This window comes from Neolamprologus brichardi, chromosome 9 (assembly GCF_056152115.1).
Source record: "Neolamprologus brichardi isolate AB-2024 chromosome 9, ASM5615211v1, whole genome shotgun sequence".
Lineage (NCBI taxonomy): Eukaryota > Metazoa > Chordata > Actinopteri > Cichliformes > Cichlidae > Neolamprologus > Neolamprologus brichardi.
The window spans coordinates 33,314,648-33,335,557 of record NC_142112.1 but is presented as its reverse complement, the minus strand read 5'-3'; the positions used below and the strand labels follow the sequence as shown (position 1 = coordinate 33,335,557).

The 20,910-nt window shown below is 41.9% G+C and overlaps 1 protein-coding gene across 2 annotated transcripts in view; it reads right to left on the bottom strand.

Moving 5' to 3' along the window:
* Nucleotides 1–449: 449 nt before the first annotated feature.
* Nucleotides 450–20,910, bottom strand: part of LOC102782851 (cadherin-20-like) — a 115,771-nt gene continuing 95,310 nt past the window's right edge. For both annotated transcript variants that reach the window (XM_087846315.1, XM_006799199.3), the window contains 5 exons: nt 13,313–13,449; nt 10,464–10,585; nt 10,083–10,200; nt 6,103–6,354; nt 450–2,285 (listed from right to left, as the gene is read on the bottom strand). In XM_087846315.1, the coding sequence (XP_087702441.1) occupies nt 1,765–2,285; nt 6,103–6,354; nt 10,083–10,200; nt 10,464–10,585; nt 13,313–13,449 (1,150 nt within the window). In that variant the 3' untranslated portion in view covers nt 450–1,764. The remainder of the gene's footprint in view (nt 2,286–6,102; nt 6,355–10,082; nt 10,201–10,463; nt 10,586–13,312; nt 13,450–20,910) is intronic.

Here is a 20,910-nt window from a genome sequence, read left to right as displayed (position 1 = left end):
TGTGCACATGGAAGAGTCCAGACCAGACCTTGCAGAGACTAGACAGAACGTTTTGCCTTTAGTCATGCAACTCTTCATTTATTGGACTCTGCACTGCCCTTCTCTCACCCCAACCAATCACAGCAGATGGCCCCGCCCCTCCCTGAGCCTGGTTCTGCCGGAGGTTTCTTCCTGTTAAAAGGGAGTTTTTCCTTCCCACTGTCGCCAAAGTGCTTGCTCATAGGGGGTCATATGATTGTTGGGTTTTTCTCTGTATCTATGAAGCGCCTTGAGGCGACTTTTGTTGTGATTTGGCGCTATATAAATAAAATTGAATTGAATTGAATTGAATTGAATTGCACTGCATAATGGGAGATTGTGCAAGTCAGAATTACCTACTGAGCCTCAGTGCACAAAAACAAAGAAACATGAAGACCAGAAGGCAGGCAACACCCATTTTTGACTTTTTATTACCAAGAATACAAAATATATCTACATTCACATACCACTTACTGTAGCATGACTCACAACATAGATTTCAAGTAAACTCCATCCAATTGTATTATCAAAATCTACCTCCACATCTCTCCCAGTTTGGAAAATCCTTTTGGTGTTTGTGTGTGATTTGCGTTTTTTTTTTTATTCTTTCCTTCTTCTAAAATGTCTTTCATTTGTCCTTTTTACAGTTGGCACTTGATGCAGGTTCTCAATGTCTCTGTAGTCCACAGGATTGGAGGATTAAGCCACATTTGTGTGGGGACAGAAAAGCAACACGGTATCTCTAACAGGACAGATCAAGCCTCGTTGCCACCAGACTCCGGCTGGCACGGCGGTGGATCCAAAATGAAAGGCGACTCGGTCGGGCGTTTGTCCACGTGTAGTCCTTTTCGCTGTGCCGCATGTCTCAGATGAGATTTAAACATCCACTAAGACAAATCCAAGATTTTATTTAACTTTTTTAATAAAATGCTTCCCTCTCATCCTAATGAATGGATACCTGCTTTATGTTTTGGAGTTACAATACAAAGAGCTTAAAAATGGTACAAAAACAATAATACAGTAAACATATTAACTCTGAAACCCCACATGGGACTACGACATCGCCGTCTCCGCAGCACGTCATGTGACATTTAGAGATGCAGCTTCTCACACGGATTGAAAACAAAGGCAGTTACATCATGTATGTTACAACGTATGCGTGATCTTTGAAGATTTCCTCGCACGGCAGAGGCTTAAAGTACAGTCTCGGCTTGAAGGACCCAAATAACTTAGCAGAACATATAAATACAGCAAGTGGAACAAAGAAATAAATTAAGACCTGCCACGGATGGAACAAAAACACGACTGCAGCAACGACTCCTCGCTTTGATTCTTCGAGCCCAGAACAGTGGATCAGCTTATTCAGAGTAAGTTAGTCCCGCTGTCTTGTTTTCATCTCTGGCATCAATTGCTCGGCGTCTTGAATCGAAGGGGCTCTGCCTGTGGCTGGGTCAGGCAGTTGAAGTTGGTGTGTGCTTTGAAGCCGTTCCTCAGCTTGGCCCCCAAGAGGCTGCCAGATTGGGCCTGCCTCTGAAGCCCGTCTCTGGGGTAGCTTTAAAACCTGCTGCAGGCCTTCAAGGCTGTGGAGAATAGAGGCTTCGGCAGGATTTTGATTTCTAACAGTCATGGATGTGGCCGTGAGCACATCTCAGCTTTGTCGTTGTCACTTCTTGGTTGTTTCTGTCTCTTTTTTAAAAAAAAAAATCTTTTTATACGTCCGTTTGTAAAGGAAAAGGCCCCGTCGTCCTACCACAGTGGAGGACTGTTTGTCTCCAGCACGCCGTACATCTCAGCAAGTTTTTTAAAGCGAGGCCCCCAGTCGTTCAGGTAGTCGTACTCGTGGTCGGTGTTTGAGGCTCCAGATTGCAACGAGCTGAGGGACTCCGCGACAGAGCCTTCCCCCTCGTAAGCGTACGTCTGCAGGGAGTCGTAAGGCGGGGCGCACGGGTCCATGTCGGCTTCCAGGAGCTTCGCCAGCACGTATCCGTGAACATTGCTGTCCCCGCTGCCGCCGCCCATGACGCATGCCTGAGGGACGTATCGGGACAGGCTTTCGATCTCCGGCAGCATGTCCTGTCTCATCTTGCCCAGATGGTGGTGCGCCTCACGAGGGTTCCACATGGCGGCGATGTCGAAGGCCTCAGTGTCTTCCTCGCCACCGCCTTCATCGTCATAGCGCACGATGTTCTCATGCACGTTCTCCTCCTCGTCACACAGGTAGGGCTTCTTACGATGGGTCCGCAGGGAAAGCATGAGCAGGATCATCACTGTTATAAAGGGAAAAAAATAATGAGTATAGAGGCCATAAGGAATCAATGCTTTAACCCTTTAAGACCCACCATAGAACCAAGTCCGCCAGAGCTTATATCATATTTTTACATGCTGTGGAGCCATTTTTGGGAGCATTTCAAGTTGCTATACATCAATACAACCATTACAGCCTAGATTTTAATAATATGTATGCATTAAGTGCATAGTAATTACATACTTTGCAAAAAAGTGCAATAAAGTACAAAAAAATTAAATCGTTTTTGTTTTTTTAACATATATTTCTAGTTAGAGAAATTTAAGAGGCTTATCCCTCAAAACTGCAAATACAAAAAAGTTGCAACAAATAGTTTCCTACCACAGGAAATTTATTTTGAGTGCCTTCATAGTTTTATTTTTGAAATACACCAATTTTTATACACTGCAGGAAAAACGAAAATAAATATTATAATGCAAATTTGCAAAAAAGCAGCATATGCATCAAAATAAACTATTTCCAGCAGTGCAATATGAGTCCTAAGCTTCCCAGTAACGACACAGAAAGTCATAAAGTCAAACATGACTTTTAAAAACACCAGTATAGGCTCATTGAGCCCCGGATGGTAAAAAACTACATTTCCGCGAAAATGACGTCACTTCCGGTTTCAGGCAGGTCATGGGACATGCGATAGTTTGCGCTGACGTCTAATCCAATGTAGGAAGTGTTATGAACTGCTGATCGGATCGGCAAAGTGTGTTTCTGGAATATTATGTTTTTGTTGCTGCAAGTGCTTTTTATGCAGTTTTTGCAAAGCTGTATGTGGAAGGAAACTGTGACCGAGGACAAGCTGATGGCATAAGATGTAAGTACAACTCCTCCGGTTTCATATGCAAAAAAAAATTATTGCGCTAGCTCACGTGGTTGCAGAGCTACCAGGATTTAAAAATAGTTACGCAAAACAGAGCGTGCCCGCTCTGACCGGTTTTAAAGGGTTAAGTAAATGCTGTGACATTACCTTCCTTTATACCTTCTATTGATGGTATATTTCACTGTTGCTAAACAAACTAACCCTTGGTGCTTATGCAAAGAGACAAGGTTATTCATTTTAAAATTCTTGGTGTTTTAATGTTAAAATGTAAAGCCAAGCCTCAACCTCTGCAGCTACAAACCATACCAACAATTGAACTTATAGGGGCTACTCCCATCTTTTATATACAGTCTATTATAGCTACTCATGGCAAAAGGTCAAGACCGGGTTTTCAAACATAAGGCCGGGGGTCCAGAAAGGCTCCAATGGGGCCGCTGGATGGCTTTGGAATATTTGAAGGAGTGCATAGATTTTTAACTTTTATAATAAGGACTCAACTTACTTATTCACATCTATGAATAATTAACTAACTCTGGGAATAGGAGCGAGTATAAAAACATTACCAACTGATACAAAGCTCAAATAAAGATATTTTTAGAAATAACCCTTCAGCTCAAATGCATCAACAGTGTTCAGGAAGAAAAGCTTGTGCCATCAAAACCAGAATTACTGCATCTACGAGGAAAAAACATAAAATTCACAAGAAGGCGAGCAAGGATGTTTTAAGAAAATTTACTGCTGCCTGTCAGAGCAGCAGAGCGAGTCAACCTGCTGAGCCCTCCTACCCACAGCTACAGGTCTGCAGGGAGAGATAAAGCGGGTCCTTATCGTCCCCTGGGGAACTGCAAGTGTGATGCTACAGGGCAGCTGGTGCTAATGAATGCTAGACTTTCTGCGAGGGTGAGAAAAGAAATCCATATTTAATCCTACAATGCTGATGTCACACTGGGAGATGACTCCTTTTTTGCAAACAGACTTTTTAGCCTTCGGCTGTTGTGTCGTGTCACGTCTTGGGTGATCTAAGATCTCTCGGCAGGCTGCATATTTTGCACACTTTGCTTTTTAAGTTCAGCTTCAGGGTTGATTAGCTTCTTCAGAGGGGGTATCACAAATATTTCAAGTAGCACACCGACTCGCTGAAAGGTCAGGGTGTAAAACAAAGTGCGGCAGTGGTTTCAATCACGGCCCGCTCCTACCCCTGAGGCTCGCCCTCAGCTGGTTCTTTCACATCCTACAACCGGAGATTAAAATGTGGTCTGACTTGGAAAATGTTTTCCAGCCACATATTCCAGCGGTTTACGGCAGCTGAATGATGTCTTTCTGCATTCGTGCACTTCACGTTTGACCTGTCAATGAGGCAGGCGTCCAAATGAGACGAACCGTGAAAATTTCGGTGCAGAAAAAGGTTCTCGTCGTGCTGGCTTTCCAACATGACATTCACAGTTTGTGCAGAGCATGATTGGACAAATCAGGGACAACTGTTTCACCAATGTTTTTCTTTTGCATTTACTTTTTTAAAACAGCGATCGCAGGACTCAAGGATAAAACCACAGAATGGAGACCAAAAGCAACATTTTATAAATATCCACAAATATTAAACATGCCTAACCCTTATCCTTTAAATCTCACTTGTTACACAGGACACTTCAGGGTAAGTATAGTGGAAGGTTTCACTACAGATTCTCAGTGCTTAGTTTAGGTCATTAACCTGAAAACAGCGCTGATGTTAACTATGACTTTTCTGAATAAAATCACACTGTCACACAGCTGGTTATATTTTCATATAAACACAGGTTCAAAAAGGCAGCTGAAGACAGAATTGCTTTACATTGCTTTAAGTTAAACACCCTACAATATACATCTGATGACTGTGGGGAGGAAGAACTTCTATTTAACAGAAAGAAACCACCAGCGGATCAAGGCTAAAGGACAAATGTGAGACTGTAAATGGAGATGGATAGTTTCTTCTATAAACCGTAAACCAGTATAATTGTCATGAAAGAGAAATTTCACTATAGATAATCTTATCCCCTTCTTATCTTAATGACCTTGTAGTACCATATCACCCTATTAGAGCACTTCGCTCTCGCTCTGCAGGCCTACTTGTTGTTCCTAGAGTATTTAAAAGTAGAATGGGAGGCAGAGCCTTCAGTTTTCAGGCCCCTCTTCTGTGGAACCAGCTTCCAGTTTGGATTCGGGAGACAGACACTATCTCTACTTTTAAGATTAGGCTTAAAACTTTCCTTTTTGCTAAAGCATATAGTTAGGGCTGGACCAGGTGACCCTGAATCCTCCCTTAGTTATGCTGCAATAGATGTAGGCTGCCGGGGGATTCCCATGATGCATTGAGTTTTTCCTTTCCAGTCACCTTTCTCACTCACTATGTGTTAACAGACCTCTCTGTATTGAATCATATCTGTTATTAACCTCTGTCTCTCTTCCACAGCATGTCTTTTATCCTGTCTTCCTTCTCTCACCCCAACCAGTCGCAGCAGATGGCCCCGCCCCTCCCTGAGCCTGGTTCTGCTGGAGGTTTCTTCCTGTTAAAAGGGAGTTTTTCCTTCCCACTGTCGCCAAAGTGCTGCTCATAGGGGGTCATATGATTGTTGGGTTTTTCGCCTTGAGGCGACTTTTGTTGTGATTTGGCGCTATATAAATAAAATTGAATTGAATTGAAATAATAAAATCTTGTTTTGTAGCTGGCTGTAAATATGTTTAAAATTTGGCATTTTAGCATGGAAGTCTAAGGGCATTGGTTGTTGTCTTATGGAGCCAGCCTCAAGTGGCCATTACAGGAACTGCAGTTTTTGGCACTCTCTTTATATTAAAACTCAAACGTTCGTTCCCTTTAATATGTAAGAGTAATAAACCATGTAGGGCAGCAGCACTTGTGTATGTCACCTAAACTTAGGCTTTGTGAGCTTTTAGCTGACACGGTTATTTGCACATCATCGTAACAGCAGCTCACCCAGCAAGACGAAAATGCAGGCCAGGATGGCGATCAGAGCCCCCCTGCTGAGGCTGGCGGGCAGGCTGTAGGCCTCGGCGTTGCACGACATGACGTTGCCCTCCTGGTCGCAGCTACACACACGGATAGTCAGCGTGCTGGTGCTACTCTGAACCGGCTGCTCGTTGTCCGAGATGAAAATGGGCAAATAGAAAACGGTCTGGTCTTGCTGTGACCAACCGCCACGGCGTGTCAGGATCCACGCTGTGTTGTCTGGAAGTGAACACAGAGGTCACAGAAAGATCAAGTTAGTGTTCAGAAATCCAACAATAAGATGCTTAGTGTGAGGTAGCAGATAGCAGCAGGGTTTCATGTATGTGCTGCGTTCAGGGTAACCGAACACGCGGAGGAGTCGAGGGATGCTGGTGAGAATTGAAGACGAGCACAGCTGTGAACATGAAATGTCAACTGAAGCTACTAAATGCAGAAATATCACACCTATTACTCACAGAGGCTTATTTCAAGACACTGATCTTTACTGTCAATGTATAGCAGGAAAAAAGAGTTTTAATAGCCTCACATACATTTGATCAAACCACGGTTTCTACAGCTGTTACTGTAGTTAAAATATCCTTTAGTGCAATATTTCTGTCTAGCCTGAGGGAGAAAAAGTTAGCAAAATTATCTGATTGTTCTAAATTACTATAAATATAAGTCTGCTTTGCATTCCCTTCCCCACGCTCCTAGAATGCAATTATAATGGAGAAACACTGAATCCTTCATTATATTTTTATTAAGTAAATGAAGATATTTGAGAAGAATCATCTTTAACACTATCAAGAACATGAAGATTCATAAGAATGTGAATCGTGTGTTTTAATGAAAGGAATTAAAAGTCTTTAGCGAGTTCTAAAATGTGATAAATACAAACTCAGATGAACTACAGCACATGACACTTCATATTTGCATAACTGATTTAGGAAAAAGAAGCCAAAATGCAGCATGTGTGGTGAATACTAAGTATACGCAAAGAGGAAAGACATCTGCAATGATCTTATAGAAGCAACTATCGCTGGATATTAGTCTGGAAAGGTTACACAATCTTTTTCAACCAATCTGAAGTCATTCTGCAAGAGAGATTCTACATAAGTGGAAGTTGTCAGGAGTGGACATCCCAGCAAACTCAACCCAAGGTCAGACTGTGCAATGCTTAAAGAAACTGAGATGTAGCTGTAGGTGTCAGTTAGCATGCTATATGTTAAAATTCTGTTACAACTAGCAGAAGACGGAAGATGGTTAGTTTGCCAGGGTTGCCAGGTATAGGCCTGTTCTCTCTAAAAAACATGGCAGCATGGCTTAGGTTTGCAAAGTTGCTGTCACTACCCGATCCGTACCGGAAACCCGATCGGTACCCCGCATGCGCAAATCTTACGTCACTTCCTCTCTTTGCCAACATTGCGATGTTCAGTATATTTGAATGACACGGTTAGCGCCCAGTTAGCTCCTAGCATTTCTCAACAGCTCTGCCTCCTTTTCAACTGCCCGGGACATTTAAACAATGGATAATCCGTATACAAACAAATTCACGCTTTTCTCCTCAACAGAGAGCGTTCCCCGATTTAACAAAAGCGCCGTAAAATAAAAAGAATGGCGCCTAATTACAGACTTAATAATATTGACTTAGCAATGTGTCACGTGAAGATTCAGCAGCCAGATTAAGTGTTTACTGACAATTGACAGTGATAGCGGACATCATCATCACTATTTCAGTCAATCCTCCCCACACAGACAAGCATAAACACACTCGACTATCACTAAATCAAATTTAACACACGTTTGTAATGACACTAATTCAGTTTACGATAGGGTTCATTCGCTCGGTCAGCAGGTGGCGCTATCCTCGAACACTGGGGAGCAGAGATGGGCAGTAACGCGTTACTTGTAACGCGTTACTGTAATCCGATTACTTTTTTCAAGTAACGAGTAAAGTAAGGGATTACTATTGCAAAAACGGTAATTAGATTACCGTTACTTTCCCGTAGGAACGCTGCGTTACTGCGTTACTAAAACCGTGATTTTCTTGCGAGAATGTCTCATGACAGTGACGTAAGCGAGTGTGATGTTCGTGACAACAGCTGTGTGCAGATCAACAATGGATCATATATCGAGCGCGGGAGAGAGTATGAGCGTGCAGCGTTTAAAGCGTGGAAGTACTGACCTTACTTTGAGTTTGATTCCGTAAAAAGTGACAAAAACATTAGTGTCCGCTGTGCGTGGGAAGAAAACTTCTTTTTACAGCGAAAAAAAAAACCCCCCTAAACTTCCAAGCAAACACCGAGTAGCTATGACGTAATGAGAAACTCACAGAGAAACTCGCGGATTCTTCCACTGACCGCGGCACACCTGCACCAGGATAAACCTCCGCCTACTCTACTCCTGCTTTACAGGTGAAAATATGAAAATAGAGCAAAAGGACCGCTAGTCTTTGATTTTATTTATTTTCTGCTGTGTTTTACTTGCATCTGAAAGAGTGAGTGTAAACACAAAAAAAAAAAAAAAAAAAAAAAAAAAAATATATATATATATATATTTATTATGTGCTGGGATGTGCAGAAAATGGGTTTAAATGTTAAACTAATTTCTTCAAGTCAGAGAATGTTGCATATAATTAAAATTTTGCTTGATGCATAAAGTTAAAAGATTAAAACTAACAAAACAAGTTTTAAAAAGAGACTTTTCCATTTGATTACATTTTGTATGATGGATTATGCAGAAAAAGTAGAATTGGGCTGAAAGATCTATCGCTTTATCACCTATTCAGGTTGTAAATCATGTTTTTAAAAAGTAACTAAGTAACTAAGTAATGAATTACTTTTGAAAATAAGTAATCAGTAAAGTAACGGGAATACTTTTTTGGGGAAGTAATCAGTAATTAATTACTGATTACTTTTTTCAAGTAACTTGACCAACACTGCTGGGGAGTAAACTGCCATTAAACGAACAGAAGAAGAAGAAAAAACATCTGCACATGCGCGGTACGGATCGGGTAGACCCGATTTGTACGGTCCGACTTTGCACATGCGCAGTAAGGATCGGGAGTCCCGATCCGTAACTATCTTTTTATTTTTCGTTTTTGTCTACATTGTACTGAAATCCTTCATTATTGCAAACATTTTAAGATATACTTATTATTCTTAACATTTTAACAGATACTCTGACCCATAACTATCGTAAAACGCTATGACCGGAAGTACACGCCTTTCGCGCATGCGGGGTACCAATCGGGTTTCCGGTACGGATCGGGTAGTGACAGTTGCATCTGAACAAACCGCGAAACTTCTGCATTAATGTCTTCTGGACATAAAAGACCAAAGTGGAGATGTTTGGCTATAATGTGCAGCAAGTACCAATCACAGCATGCCAGCACTAACGCCCCATACCAAGTGGTGAAGGGGTGATGATTTGGCACAGGCACAGGACCTGGCCACCTTACAGTAGTTGAGTTAACCACGAACTCCAGAGTATCTGCCTCCACTTCCAAGTATTCTAGAGCCAGTTTTGAGGCCATATGTCTGTTTCATCGAAACTGAATCATGCAGCAGGACAATGATCCCAAACACAGCAGCAACTCTACAGCAGACTGGCTGAAAAGAGAAGCGGTGTTATAGTGTAGTTTTTGTTAAAAAACAAACACATGCTGCAGTTCATTTGAAGTTGTATTTGAATAATAATTAAAAATTTTTGACTTGCAGATGATTTTTAATTATGTCCTGATTCGTAAGACCTTAGAACAGAAGGAAGCTGTACTTGCTTTTTACCACGACTACATTAAAATGTAAAAACCATGAATATTTACTGCTGGGCTGCATATTTCCATACTACATATTTTACTGTGGATGCTGCTCTTCCATAGATAAAGACAAACAGCGATCTTATTTTACTGGTCCGACCCACTAGAAATCAAAGTCGTGCATGACACAGAACCATGACTGAACGTGTACCTTGGTTATCTTTCAGGGTGAAGTTAGGGTTGTTGACGGCCTCTGGAGCCAAGCTGTAGTAGAAGTGCTGCCCACCAAGCGGCTCGTCTGGATCTACTGCTGTCACGGTCTGGATCAGCTGGATTACAGACATGAAAGTCATATTTAAAATCTGCTAATGGCTTATTTCCCTTTCAGCAAGAAATGGTAGAAGTAGTAGTCGAACAGATGTCATGTAGTGGAGAAAAATGTGTTTTTCTGGAGTACAGGTGAGGGTGGTATAAAATGTGTCTCAGATTTTACTCTAAGAGCACCAGAATATAAATTATACAAGTATTTTATCATCACTAATGACTTACAAGGACGTATTTCAAACACTGATGCAAACTGGTGTCTCCGTACCTGCCCTGCTTTGGCATTTTCACACACATACGCCTCCAGGTAGTGCATCAGCGACGGAGGATTATCATTCACATCCAGGACCCTCACGGCCACCGACACGCTTGCGATCTGTGTGGGGTTATCTGCAGGGAAACGCAAACTGGTCAGAGGCTGACGGACGGAGATAAATGACTCTGAGAAATCCTAAGGTGCAGCATGTTTGCTGTAAAAGATTAACGGAGGAGCTCAGCAGGATCCTCGCAGATATTCCCCATTACAGCCTGCCATTTGCATACCCTAACCAGCTGTGTAATAAGCTGTGAAAACACAATTAGTGCAAAGTAACTACTTTCTCAGGTTTCATCACATGATCCATCCATCAGAGGTGTGAGATTAGCTCTCGAGGTCAAAGCTCCGCGTGGTCTTACTGTGCTTTAATATTCAGTGAGCGTGCTCCAACGTTGCTGAAGTTGAAGAATTGGTAAATTAATAATCTACGAATTAGTTTAGTTCAAATTGAACTACACTGTGTAACAAATTAAAGTTCTGACACAATCTCCGAATTAATTATCACTTTTGGTAACAAAATGTTGACTCTATCCTAGGGCTGGGCGATATGACCCAAAATTCATATCTCAATATTTTTTAGCTGGGTGGCGATATAAGATATATATCTTGATATTTTTTTTTAAAGCCATAAGTTAAGAACAAAAAGAGAGTTCTTAGTCACACTGTGTCCCAGATGTCACACAGGCATTTTTATTTACATACAGCATAGATTTACATGAAGAAATTACTCAAAAATAAATTATCAGCATTTATTAAATAATCATGCTCCATAAATAAAAGAAAACAATGTTGTTTTTTCACACAATACGGTAATATTACGTTGAAGAACAGTACGTATCACTCCGCGAGGCTCCTCGGTAGCCGTAATGCTCCGACAATCCATCAAGCGCTGCAGCTCCGTAGCTTAGCAAAGTCGTACTAAAACATTTTTTGACAGATTGCTGAGCGCCGTGTAGCACATAAAATCGGTTCGCGGTCAGTAAGCACAACCAGAATTCATACATAAGGCGCGCTGTCAACTTTTGAGAAAATGAAAGGATTTTAGGCCGTGCAGCCCATGTCGTTAGCGTGGTTAGCTCGTTAGCGCGGTTAGCTCGTTAGCGCGGTTAGCTCGCTAACACGTTGACGCCGTCCAGCCCCACAACTCGCTAACTGAGATTTGCCGTGCAGTGTTGCCAACTCCTCAGTAAGGAAAATCGCTATTGGTTGTCCTAAAAGTCGCTAGAAGTCGCTAAATGACGTCATCACCTAATTTGCATAATTGGTCATGCTAATGTAATTGTAACCTACGCTGCTGGAGAGAGAAATAACATCGTGGACGAGACATAAAGTGAGCAAAAAACGTCCTAAATGCATTTAGAATTTATTTAGAACTACAAATTAAATTTCTTTTAGCAATTATTGTTTTTTGTAATGTCTTTCACATCTTTTTTTTAAGCGACTTTTTTTTCTAAAAAAAAGTCGCTAGGGGGTCTGAAAACTCGCTAAATATAGCGACAAAGTCGCTAAGTTGGCAACACTGTTGCCGTGTCCATCTTGTTGCTGCCTGCAGGTGAAGTTGGGGGAGGAGGGGGAGTTGTGTTCAGTGAAGGAGAGGCGAGGCCGAGTAACGTTGCATAGAGACAAAAGTGGACGAAAGAGAGGGAAACTTGTGGCTATGTTATAATGTAACATAGACTATATCGATATAAAGGATATTATCACATCTTATATCTCGCATGAAAATATATCGATATTTTTTAAAACCTCGATATATCGCCCAGCCCTACTCTATCCTAAACACAAAAATTCTTAAAAGATTTTTCACTTCTCACATAATCACTTTTTTAATTACTAGTATTGTTAGTGTCCGACTGCTTTGTGTTTAATTTAGGACATTTAGCAGTTTTTGGACTCAATTTCATTAACACAAGTAACACAAGTTTGTCATTAAGAAGCTAATGTAAAATTGTTGACACATCATAACACACATACCTTTCACAAACATGGCTCAATCTTAGTAATCTTATGTCCACAGGTCTAAAAATACTTATATCACAACTATAAATTTACAATTTCACGTGAGTTCTTCGTTATTTTTGCTCTTGAATTTACAGCAACATATAAAAAGCTGCTCGTTTTTAAAGTATGAAGTAGTGAAGTAGAGAGAAAGTTTTTTATCGTCAGCTTTGCTTTGTTCCGGTTCATTGAAATCTTTTCCCTCTTCCTCTCTGTGCCCTTTCCGTCTCCGTCACATCTTTAATTAGCCACCATGCGGGAAGTTCTTTAATTAGTCATTAATTCAATTACCATCTCCTTTAAGGTGTGTCTACCAAACAAAGGCACAAACAGACAAACAAAGCAAAGGGAGGAGGGGTGAAGGTGACTTTCGGGGCTACCAGCTGTGTGCGGCTCTGCGCGGCATCTCCTGCTCAGCATTACATAACTCTGCAAGAGCTGTTCTCAAAAAATCACTCAGTCTGCGTTCATTCAAGTTTACTCCATCCACCTGTGTGTTTGTGTTTTCTGCATAAAGCCGCTGAATGAATCTCACAGATTTCTGCTGTTAAGTCCTTAAATTCAATATAACAGTTATTTAAATTTGAGCTGCAGTTTTACAGGTTATGATAACTGTATGCATGAATGATTTCTATATTTTTTAAATGTTAGCACTAATCTGTGTCACGTAGTGCTCCCATACCACCTATGGATGCACAACTACAACTAAAAAATAGAGACTACACTGTAATGGCATAAAAGCAGCAAAAGCAGAACTCAGTTACAGCCAGATGCGTCTTTATTAGCATGCGTGTAAGACGTACTCATCTCCATGGCGAGGATGGTGATGTTGTGCCAGCCGACTTCCTCTCGGTCTAGTGAGCGCACCGTCATCAGTGACCCGGAGGTGATTTCGATGTAGAAGTACTTGTCGGGGTCACTGGATCTGTCAATGGAGTACCTGGTGACACAAGATGATGACATAATGACAACAATGGTAAATAAAATGCACCTTTGTGTAATTTTGAGTGGTTCATAGGGTAATGCACGCCAGTGTTGGGGAGTAACGGAATACATGTACCGCCGTTACGTATTTAAAATACAAAATATGAGTAACTGTATTCCGTTACAGTTACCGTTTAAAAAGGTGGTATTTAGAATACAGTTACTTTGTTGAAATAAATGGATTACACGGCGGTACTTCCCTGTTTCATATTGTGGCGGGTCAGGACTGTTTGGGTTTTGTTTGACAGCTACGTTCTGTTGTTCCAGGTGGCAGTGTTACGGTTGCCATGGTTACAGGGTGACGCTCTCTCTCTGCGTGTTTCCTGGGTGAGAGAGGCCTTTTTGTTGTTGTTGTGCTAAGCTAATAGGCAGAATGCTACAGGTATAGCTCTAAAGAATGTAGCATCATAGGCAGTGTAGTCCGTGCTGCAGGGAGAATGGACTGCCATACACGTTATGTGTCTGTGAGCGAGGGAGGGAGAAAAAGGAAAAGTACGAGCTGTCATCGAGCAAAAACGGGAGCTGGAAGCATGTAAATATAATAATAACCACTGCAGCCAAGAAGAGTGCCTGACGAGCCCAGTTGTAAGTAAGCTATAAGCTGTACACCGTGTTCGTGTTTTCCTCTGAAACAATAAGTTCTGTTGGAGCAGCCTTTCAACGCCTCTCTCTCTGTCTCTCGCTAGCAAAATTGATCCAGACAACAAAGTAAAGCTATTTTTCGGCTATGAGCCCGACACGAACCCACCGTATTAGTCAGAGGTCCCTTTACTACGGTTCGGAGCTGCGGACCTTCAGTAACAGTAATAAATCACAGCAATAGTACATTCATGTAGTTGTAAACAGCATGATAATATATTAAGTAATCCAAAGTATTCAGAATATGTTACTCTCATTGAGTAACGTAACGGAATACGTTACAGAATACATTTTGGGGCATGTATTCTGTAATCTGTAATGGAATACATTTTAAAAGTAACCTTCCCAACACTGATGCACGCACACATAATCCAGCGCGTGACCCACGCGTGGATGTGTGTGATAAGATGTCAGGCTGGAAACTCCTGAGGGAACTATGAGAAGAGGCTCCAGATAAGACTTAATCAGAGCATCTGCCTCCTCTGCCAAACTTCCAACATGTTGGGACATGCAGACCTGCAGAGTGCCGCCCTGGCTCCTTTCCTGCCACCGTGGGCCGTTTTCCAGAAACGCTCTTTTGAGAGAGACACGCAACAACAACAACAACCGGCGACACTCACATACACAGGAGGAGAGGGATGAAGAGCGCATCCTCTTCCAGGCTGTGGAGCAGAAACCAGTTTATTCACACAGAGATGGAGCTCACCTGTCACTGCCGTGCTCTCCTCTCACCTGGAAGAGCCGCCGATGTGTGTTTCAACCAGGAAACAAGCACATGTGTGTAAATCTGTGATCTGATCTGATGATAACTCGCATGTTGTTGCACTTTCATTTTTTCCAAACATAAGGAAAAAAAGGAAAGTAAACTGTATTGTGTTAAATTCCTTAAAGGAACGTTAAAATGATGGTACAACAGAGCGTCGGTGACGTAAGATTTTCTTCTGCGGTTATATTGGACCAGTGAGCACTAGACAGCACTTATTGAGCAGAAAATCTCTCATATGCTGAGGCAAGACTAGCATGCACAGATGATCAATAATAGCTTATGAAAAACCCACTTTTGTGCTATTTTGAACTTTTATAATTTGATCTGAGAGCAATGCATTCACGCGGATATAACACATCTTCTCCTTCACTGCATCCACGAACCTCCTCCGAGGCCTTCTTCTTTTCCTCCTGTCTGGCAGCTCCGTCTTCAACATCCTCCAAATAAAAGTTTTAGCATCTTCAGCTCTGCCACCTCCAGCTCGACCTTCTATCTGCTTGTTTCACTCTTGCTGCTAACCTTTAGTCAGAAATCACTCCTGACACTCATTTCCACCCACACCACCCTCTCCTTCATCACTTTTGTGCATCTCAATTGTTTTGGATTGTTTACCAGAGGTATTTAAACTCGGGTACCTTCACTAACTGTACATCTGTCTCCCCCCTCATTCACACACATGCATTGTGTCTTGCTTCCATTAACATTCATTCCTCTTCTCTCCAGACCATACCTCCACCTCGGCAGCTCTCTTCTACCTACTCATTACTTTCACTACAGATCACAGTGTCATCTGCAAACATCGGAGTCTTCACCGTAGATTTCTATCTGACCTTATCTGTCAACCTGTCAAACAATACCCCAACCTTGAACCCATCTGTCACTCGTACTGCACATCCTATCACTCTCTCGTTGTCCATATTCATGTCTAGCACCACTTTCTCTCCCACTCATAACTAGGGATGGGTATCGTTTAGGTTTTATCCGATACCGGTGCCAAACCGGTAGTTTTGAAACGGTGCCGGTGCTTAAACGGTGCCCAAACCGGTGCTTAAAGAATGGAAAACACAAACTTTGTCCAAAAACCTCTCATGTTCAGCTGTTTTTTTGTAAAAAGATAACAATGTTAGCCTTTTCTGCAGGTATAGGGGATTTATGGTATCACTCTTGGCTGGAAGCAGTGCTTAAACAATGGGCCGCTGAGTTTGCATACTTTGCTGTGAAGTACAGCCAGACTTTTGACCGCTTCGCCTTGGGCATTTTTAATCTGTAGCTCTGCTCTAAAAGAACGTACGTACCTGGACCCGCCTACTATCCTCGGAAACGTAAAATGATTGGCTAGAATCTAAAGTGTATCATTCCATACCAGTTGGTGGCGGTAATGCACCTTTCAGTTGTTTGCCAACCACCAATACAAATGTAAGGAAGAAGAAAGTGTGTTACAGCTCAGGGGGAAAAAAAGCACCGAAATGTGCGCTGCTTTTCGGTCTGGTTACTACCGTTTATGTCAGGATACCGGTACCCATCCCTACTCATAACTTCATCGTGTAGCACCACAGTTCCTCCTCATGTAACCTGTCATATGCTTTGTTTTTCACTGCTGCAAATCCTGATATTTTAGTCTGAACTTGCCCTGGTTAAGTCTTCTCTTTTAATAAATATGACCAGTTTTATTTGTCTTGTAGAAGCGCATTAAATGCATCACAACATACTGACACAGGCAACATACTGAAGGAAGAAATATTTTTGCCTTTAAATGACTAATTAACACACATGCTGTTGTGATCATCACCAGATGCAGATATCAAATGTTTAATATAAGTCTGTCGCTGGCACACTGATGCATTAGCAGCAGACTGTGCTTGCAGACTTGCTCGCTGTGCGCGTTTTTGACCAACTGCCGACAGGAAACAGTCGTGATTGGCATGTCTGCCGCTGGCGAGGATCTCCCTGAAGGATCTCTATTAATATCACCGGTCCACAGTCCTGAGGAGAGGGGGAAGGGGGCGGTGTGTGTGTGAAAAAGCAGGTGAAAAAGTGTGAGGTGAGTGCATACAGATGTATCTGCCAGTCACGCTGCAGCGCAGAGAGGACGGAGAGATGACAGATGAGGCAGACAGAGACACTGAAGGTCACCTGCAGCTTGTTGTTATCTGCCATCTGATGTTGCTGTTGCTGCAACAGCTGATTCCTCAGTTATCTGCAGCTCCCGTTGCCAAAACTCGCTTTTTGAAAATCTCTCATTGATGCTCGTTCGTCTGAAGATTTTAGTGACACGACATTTTCAGACTGCAACTTCAGCTGCTCTCAATCCTGTTGCTTCCAGATATTAGAAATCAGTTTTCTGCTGACGGTCGTGATTGGGTCTTTTATTAATCATCAAAACCTTGGATGGCTACCTGTAGATCTCCCATAGCAAAAAAAAATAGTCTTAGAGTTACTTTTGCTAGTCTCTCTGTCACATCAGTAAACATGAGGATTACTGGGGTGATCGTGGCTCAAGAGTTGGGTGTTCGTCTTGTAATCGGAAGGTTGCCGGTTCGAGCCCCGGCTCGGACAGTCTCGGTCGTTGTGTCCTTGGGCAAGACACTTCACCTACCGCCTACTGGTGATGGCCAGAGGGGCCGATGGCGCGATATGGCAGCCTCGCCTCTGTCAGTCTGCCCCAAGGCAGCTGTGGCTACAAACTGTAGCTTGCCTCCACCAGTGTGTGAATGAATAGTGGTATTGTAAAGCGCTTTGGGTGCCCCGATAAGCACTATATAAATGCAATCCATTATTATTATCATTATTACTTTATAAACTCGGCCACTTGTGTCAGTATAAAATAAAACATTGAGCTCATTTTCAAATTCTTACTCTAAAAGTCATTAAGGAGGATTATCCAGTGTTAGAGTTGAACACAAATCATTAACCGATGACTGTGAAGTTTCACAAATTGATCTGCCTCTTCTCATCACAACAAACAAACAAAGGTGAGAGCAGTGGCTCACACTATGGTTGCTGTGAACAGAATGCATCCATCGTTAATGTCTTTAGTAACACCCGTGCTTTCCTGTTTCGAAGTGTTAAAAAGAAGCTGATTAAAAAGAAGATGGGCTGTTTGTTCTGTTCTTTTCTTTGGAGAAAAGCCACTTCAACAGCTTCAGAACTTCAAGTGAACGAGCTCAGCTTTTACTGATCATAGACAGACATGTGAGAGAAGTCTCCCTTGTCCTCATTACTAGGCCGTAATAAGAAAAACAGCTTTTACTGTCAATAAATAGCAGGCTTTTATAACAGTGAGTCAGTAAAGAATGATTTGAACTTGTTCTAAGAACTTCCAGAATACCGCAGCCACTTCAGTCGCAGCAGTACACAATAACCTCATTGATGAATGTGTACACGGAGCGTCAGCTGCATCTTGTGATTTTAAGAAGCCTCAGTCTTCAAACAGCAAACAAAAGGGCTGTTTTTAGGGGAAATGGAGGGAGAAAAAAATCAGTTTTCTGCTATAAGGTTCATTCAAAAAACACAAAAATAAAACACATTCTCTAGGCCGAGAGACTATTTTTAATGTGTCCTGAACAATAGTTCTCCAGGCTTTTCTTTGGACAGTGGCTGCTTTTTCACTTATTTTCAGTCCAGTCCTTGTAAGAATATTTTAAAACCATATATAACATATATAATCCTGACCTATGAGTCCTTCAAGGATAAAAAGGCATCTAACTGAAGGGATGAACCAGTGTTGCATCTACACAAAACAGAGCACTTAGCAAAGAACCAATTTTAAATGGTCTCCTTAGCCACTTTTTTCACTACCAGCCTGTTGCAAAAACACATAAACATATTTCCCCATTTCTTTAGTTGAATGTATGAAAGATGTCAAACCGTCAAATTGAATTTTTCTACCAACAAGATGATTCTTGAAGCGCTTTTAGCTGAAAGCCTGATATATCTAAGCATGGCAGTGTCCTTAAAAGATTGTGAAAATGAAGGACAAAAGAAGAAATGGCTCATTGCCACATTCACCTATTCATATAGGCACTTTTTCCTGTCCTTAAGTGCTTTCTATCTAACATTCATACGCATTCACAGCCATCTGTAAAACACGGTGGTTTGGGCCCACTTTACAGACAGGAGAAATTGTCAAAATTGATCAAATTATGAACACAAAGAAGTACAGTCAGATTTGTATCCACCATGTAACACCATCTGGGATGTATCTCATTAGTAATGGCTAAATCTTTCAGCATGACAATGATTTCAAACACAGTGCAGTAAAATCATACCTGGGTAGAAAAACACAATCAGTCATGGATTGTCCTCCTCAGAGCTCGGACCTCCACGTTACAGAAGAAGTGTGGGGTCATCTGAAGGTAGCTAACATCCAAAGATGAGCTTTTCCTTCAAGAAGGTTGGAGAATTGTTCCTATAGACTACTTAAATAAATGATAAGGAAGCTTTAAGAGAGTTCAGGCTGTGTTGAAACATAAAGGGGCTCCTACCAGAAATCAACTTTCAAGCTCATTAGAATCCTCAAAACGGTTTCTGTAAATATTTTCTGTGTTTTGTTTTGCATGTGTTGCAGGTATGCACATGTATGTCCATGTACATTTGCACATGTTTAAATAAATCACCTATTTCTCTCACCCCAACCGGTCGCAGCAGATGGCCGCCCCTCCCTGAGCCTGGTTCTGCCGGAGGTTTCTTCCTGTTAAAAGGGAGTTTTTCCTTCCCACTGTCGCCAAAGTGCTTGCTCATAGGGGGTCATATGATTGTTGGGTTTTTCTCTGTATCTATGAAGCGCCTTGAGGCGACTTTTGTTGTGATTTGGCGCTATATAAATAAAATTGAATTGAATTGAATTATTTCCTCATCTCACAGCAAAATATGAAGAAATGGGGAATGACTTAAGACTTCTGCAGTACTGTTATACAGTTGAGTTGCATGACGTGTTACCTGTCAGTGAAGGGGAAAACAATAGAAGTCAATATAGTGAAAGAGGACAAAAAGCCTGACACAGCACTCGGGTTAAACTGCTGAGTGTCTGTGCAGACGGATGAAGTGAGCAGCAAACACACACAGAGTCATCTACATCGTCTTCCTTTACTTTTCACCCTGATCGAGGTTGAAAAAAGGGAAAGCTGGGACGAGGTGCAGCTTGTGTGAAGCGCTCAGTCACCCCCGCAGTCGCTCATTCCTTCAGATGATTAATAGCCTAATTAAAAGGCTTTATGTCTAATTAGTTTATGAAAGGTGCAGTCTGGACGATCAACGCGCCACGCAACATCTGTTCCACCTGAGCACAAACCAGACTGAAATAAATGACATGCGTCGTCAGCGTCTCCACTTCTGCGTGGTCTTTGGTTGTTACACAGATTAGTCCTCTATCTCGTGTCAGCTGTCCTGCTCTGAACATACATGTGGATAAATGGGAGCTCAGTCACATCAGCCTGCAGCTGCAGCCAGCTGTGAGTTGTGTTGTGATGCTGCCCCCTGCTGGTAAACAGGTTACTTTACTCTTATTTTACTTTAAACTAATGAAAATGCAGATTTAACTAAATATGTTGCTCCAGATAGACTGCAGTTATTACATTATTAAATGACTGAATTGACAACACTGGTAAAATTGTGATGAAATCAATGAAAATTACCTACATATTTTAAATACATTTTGGTTTATAAGTTTCCAAGCTTATAGAAGAGTTGCTTTGGGAAGTGGGAATTTTTTTTAACCTCTGTTTTAAATTCACTCATAAGTTTAATCTCTGAGAGAACCCAAACACATTCTGTGAGTCTTTCTTGGTTCCAGTTGACTGGTTTTAGTCAATGGCGGGATGGGTAATTTGTTTGCCGAACACAAATTTACTCATTGATGCATCTCAGAATTGGTTCAGTTTACTGCCTTCTGAAGCCAGTGGTCTCAGAAGCTGATCGAGGCTGGGCTGTTGGCACGCAGGATGTTGGCATGCATATCCATGAGAGCACCATACCTGATCTGATTGTTTCTGGTGGAATCTGAGCTACCGAGAC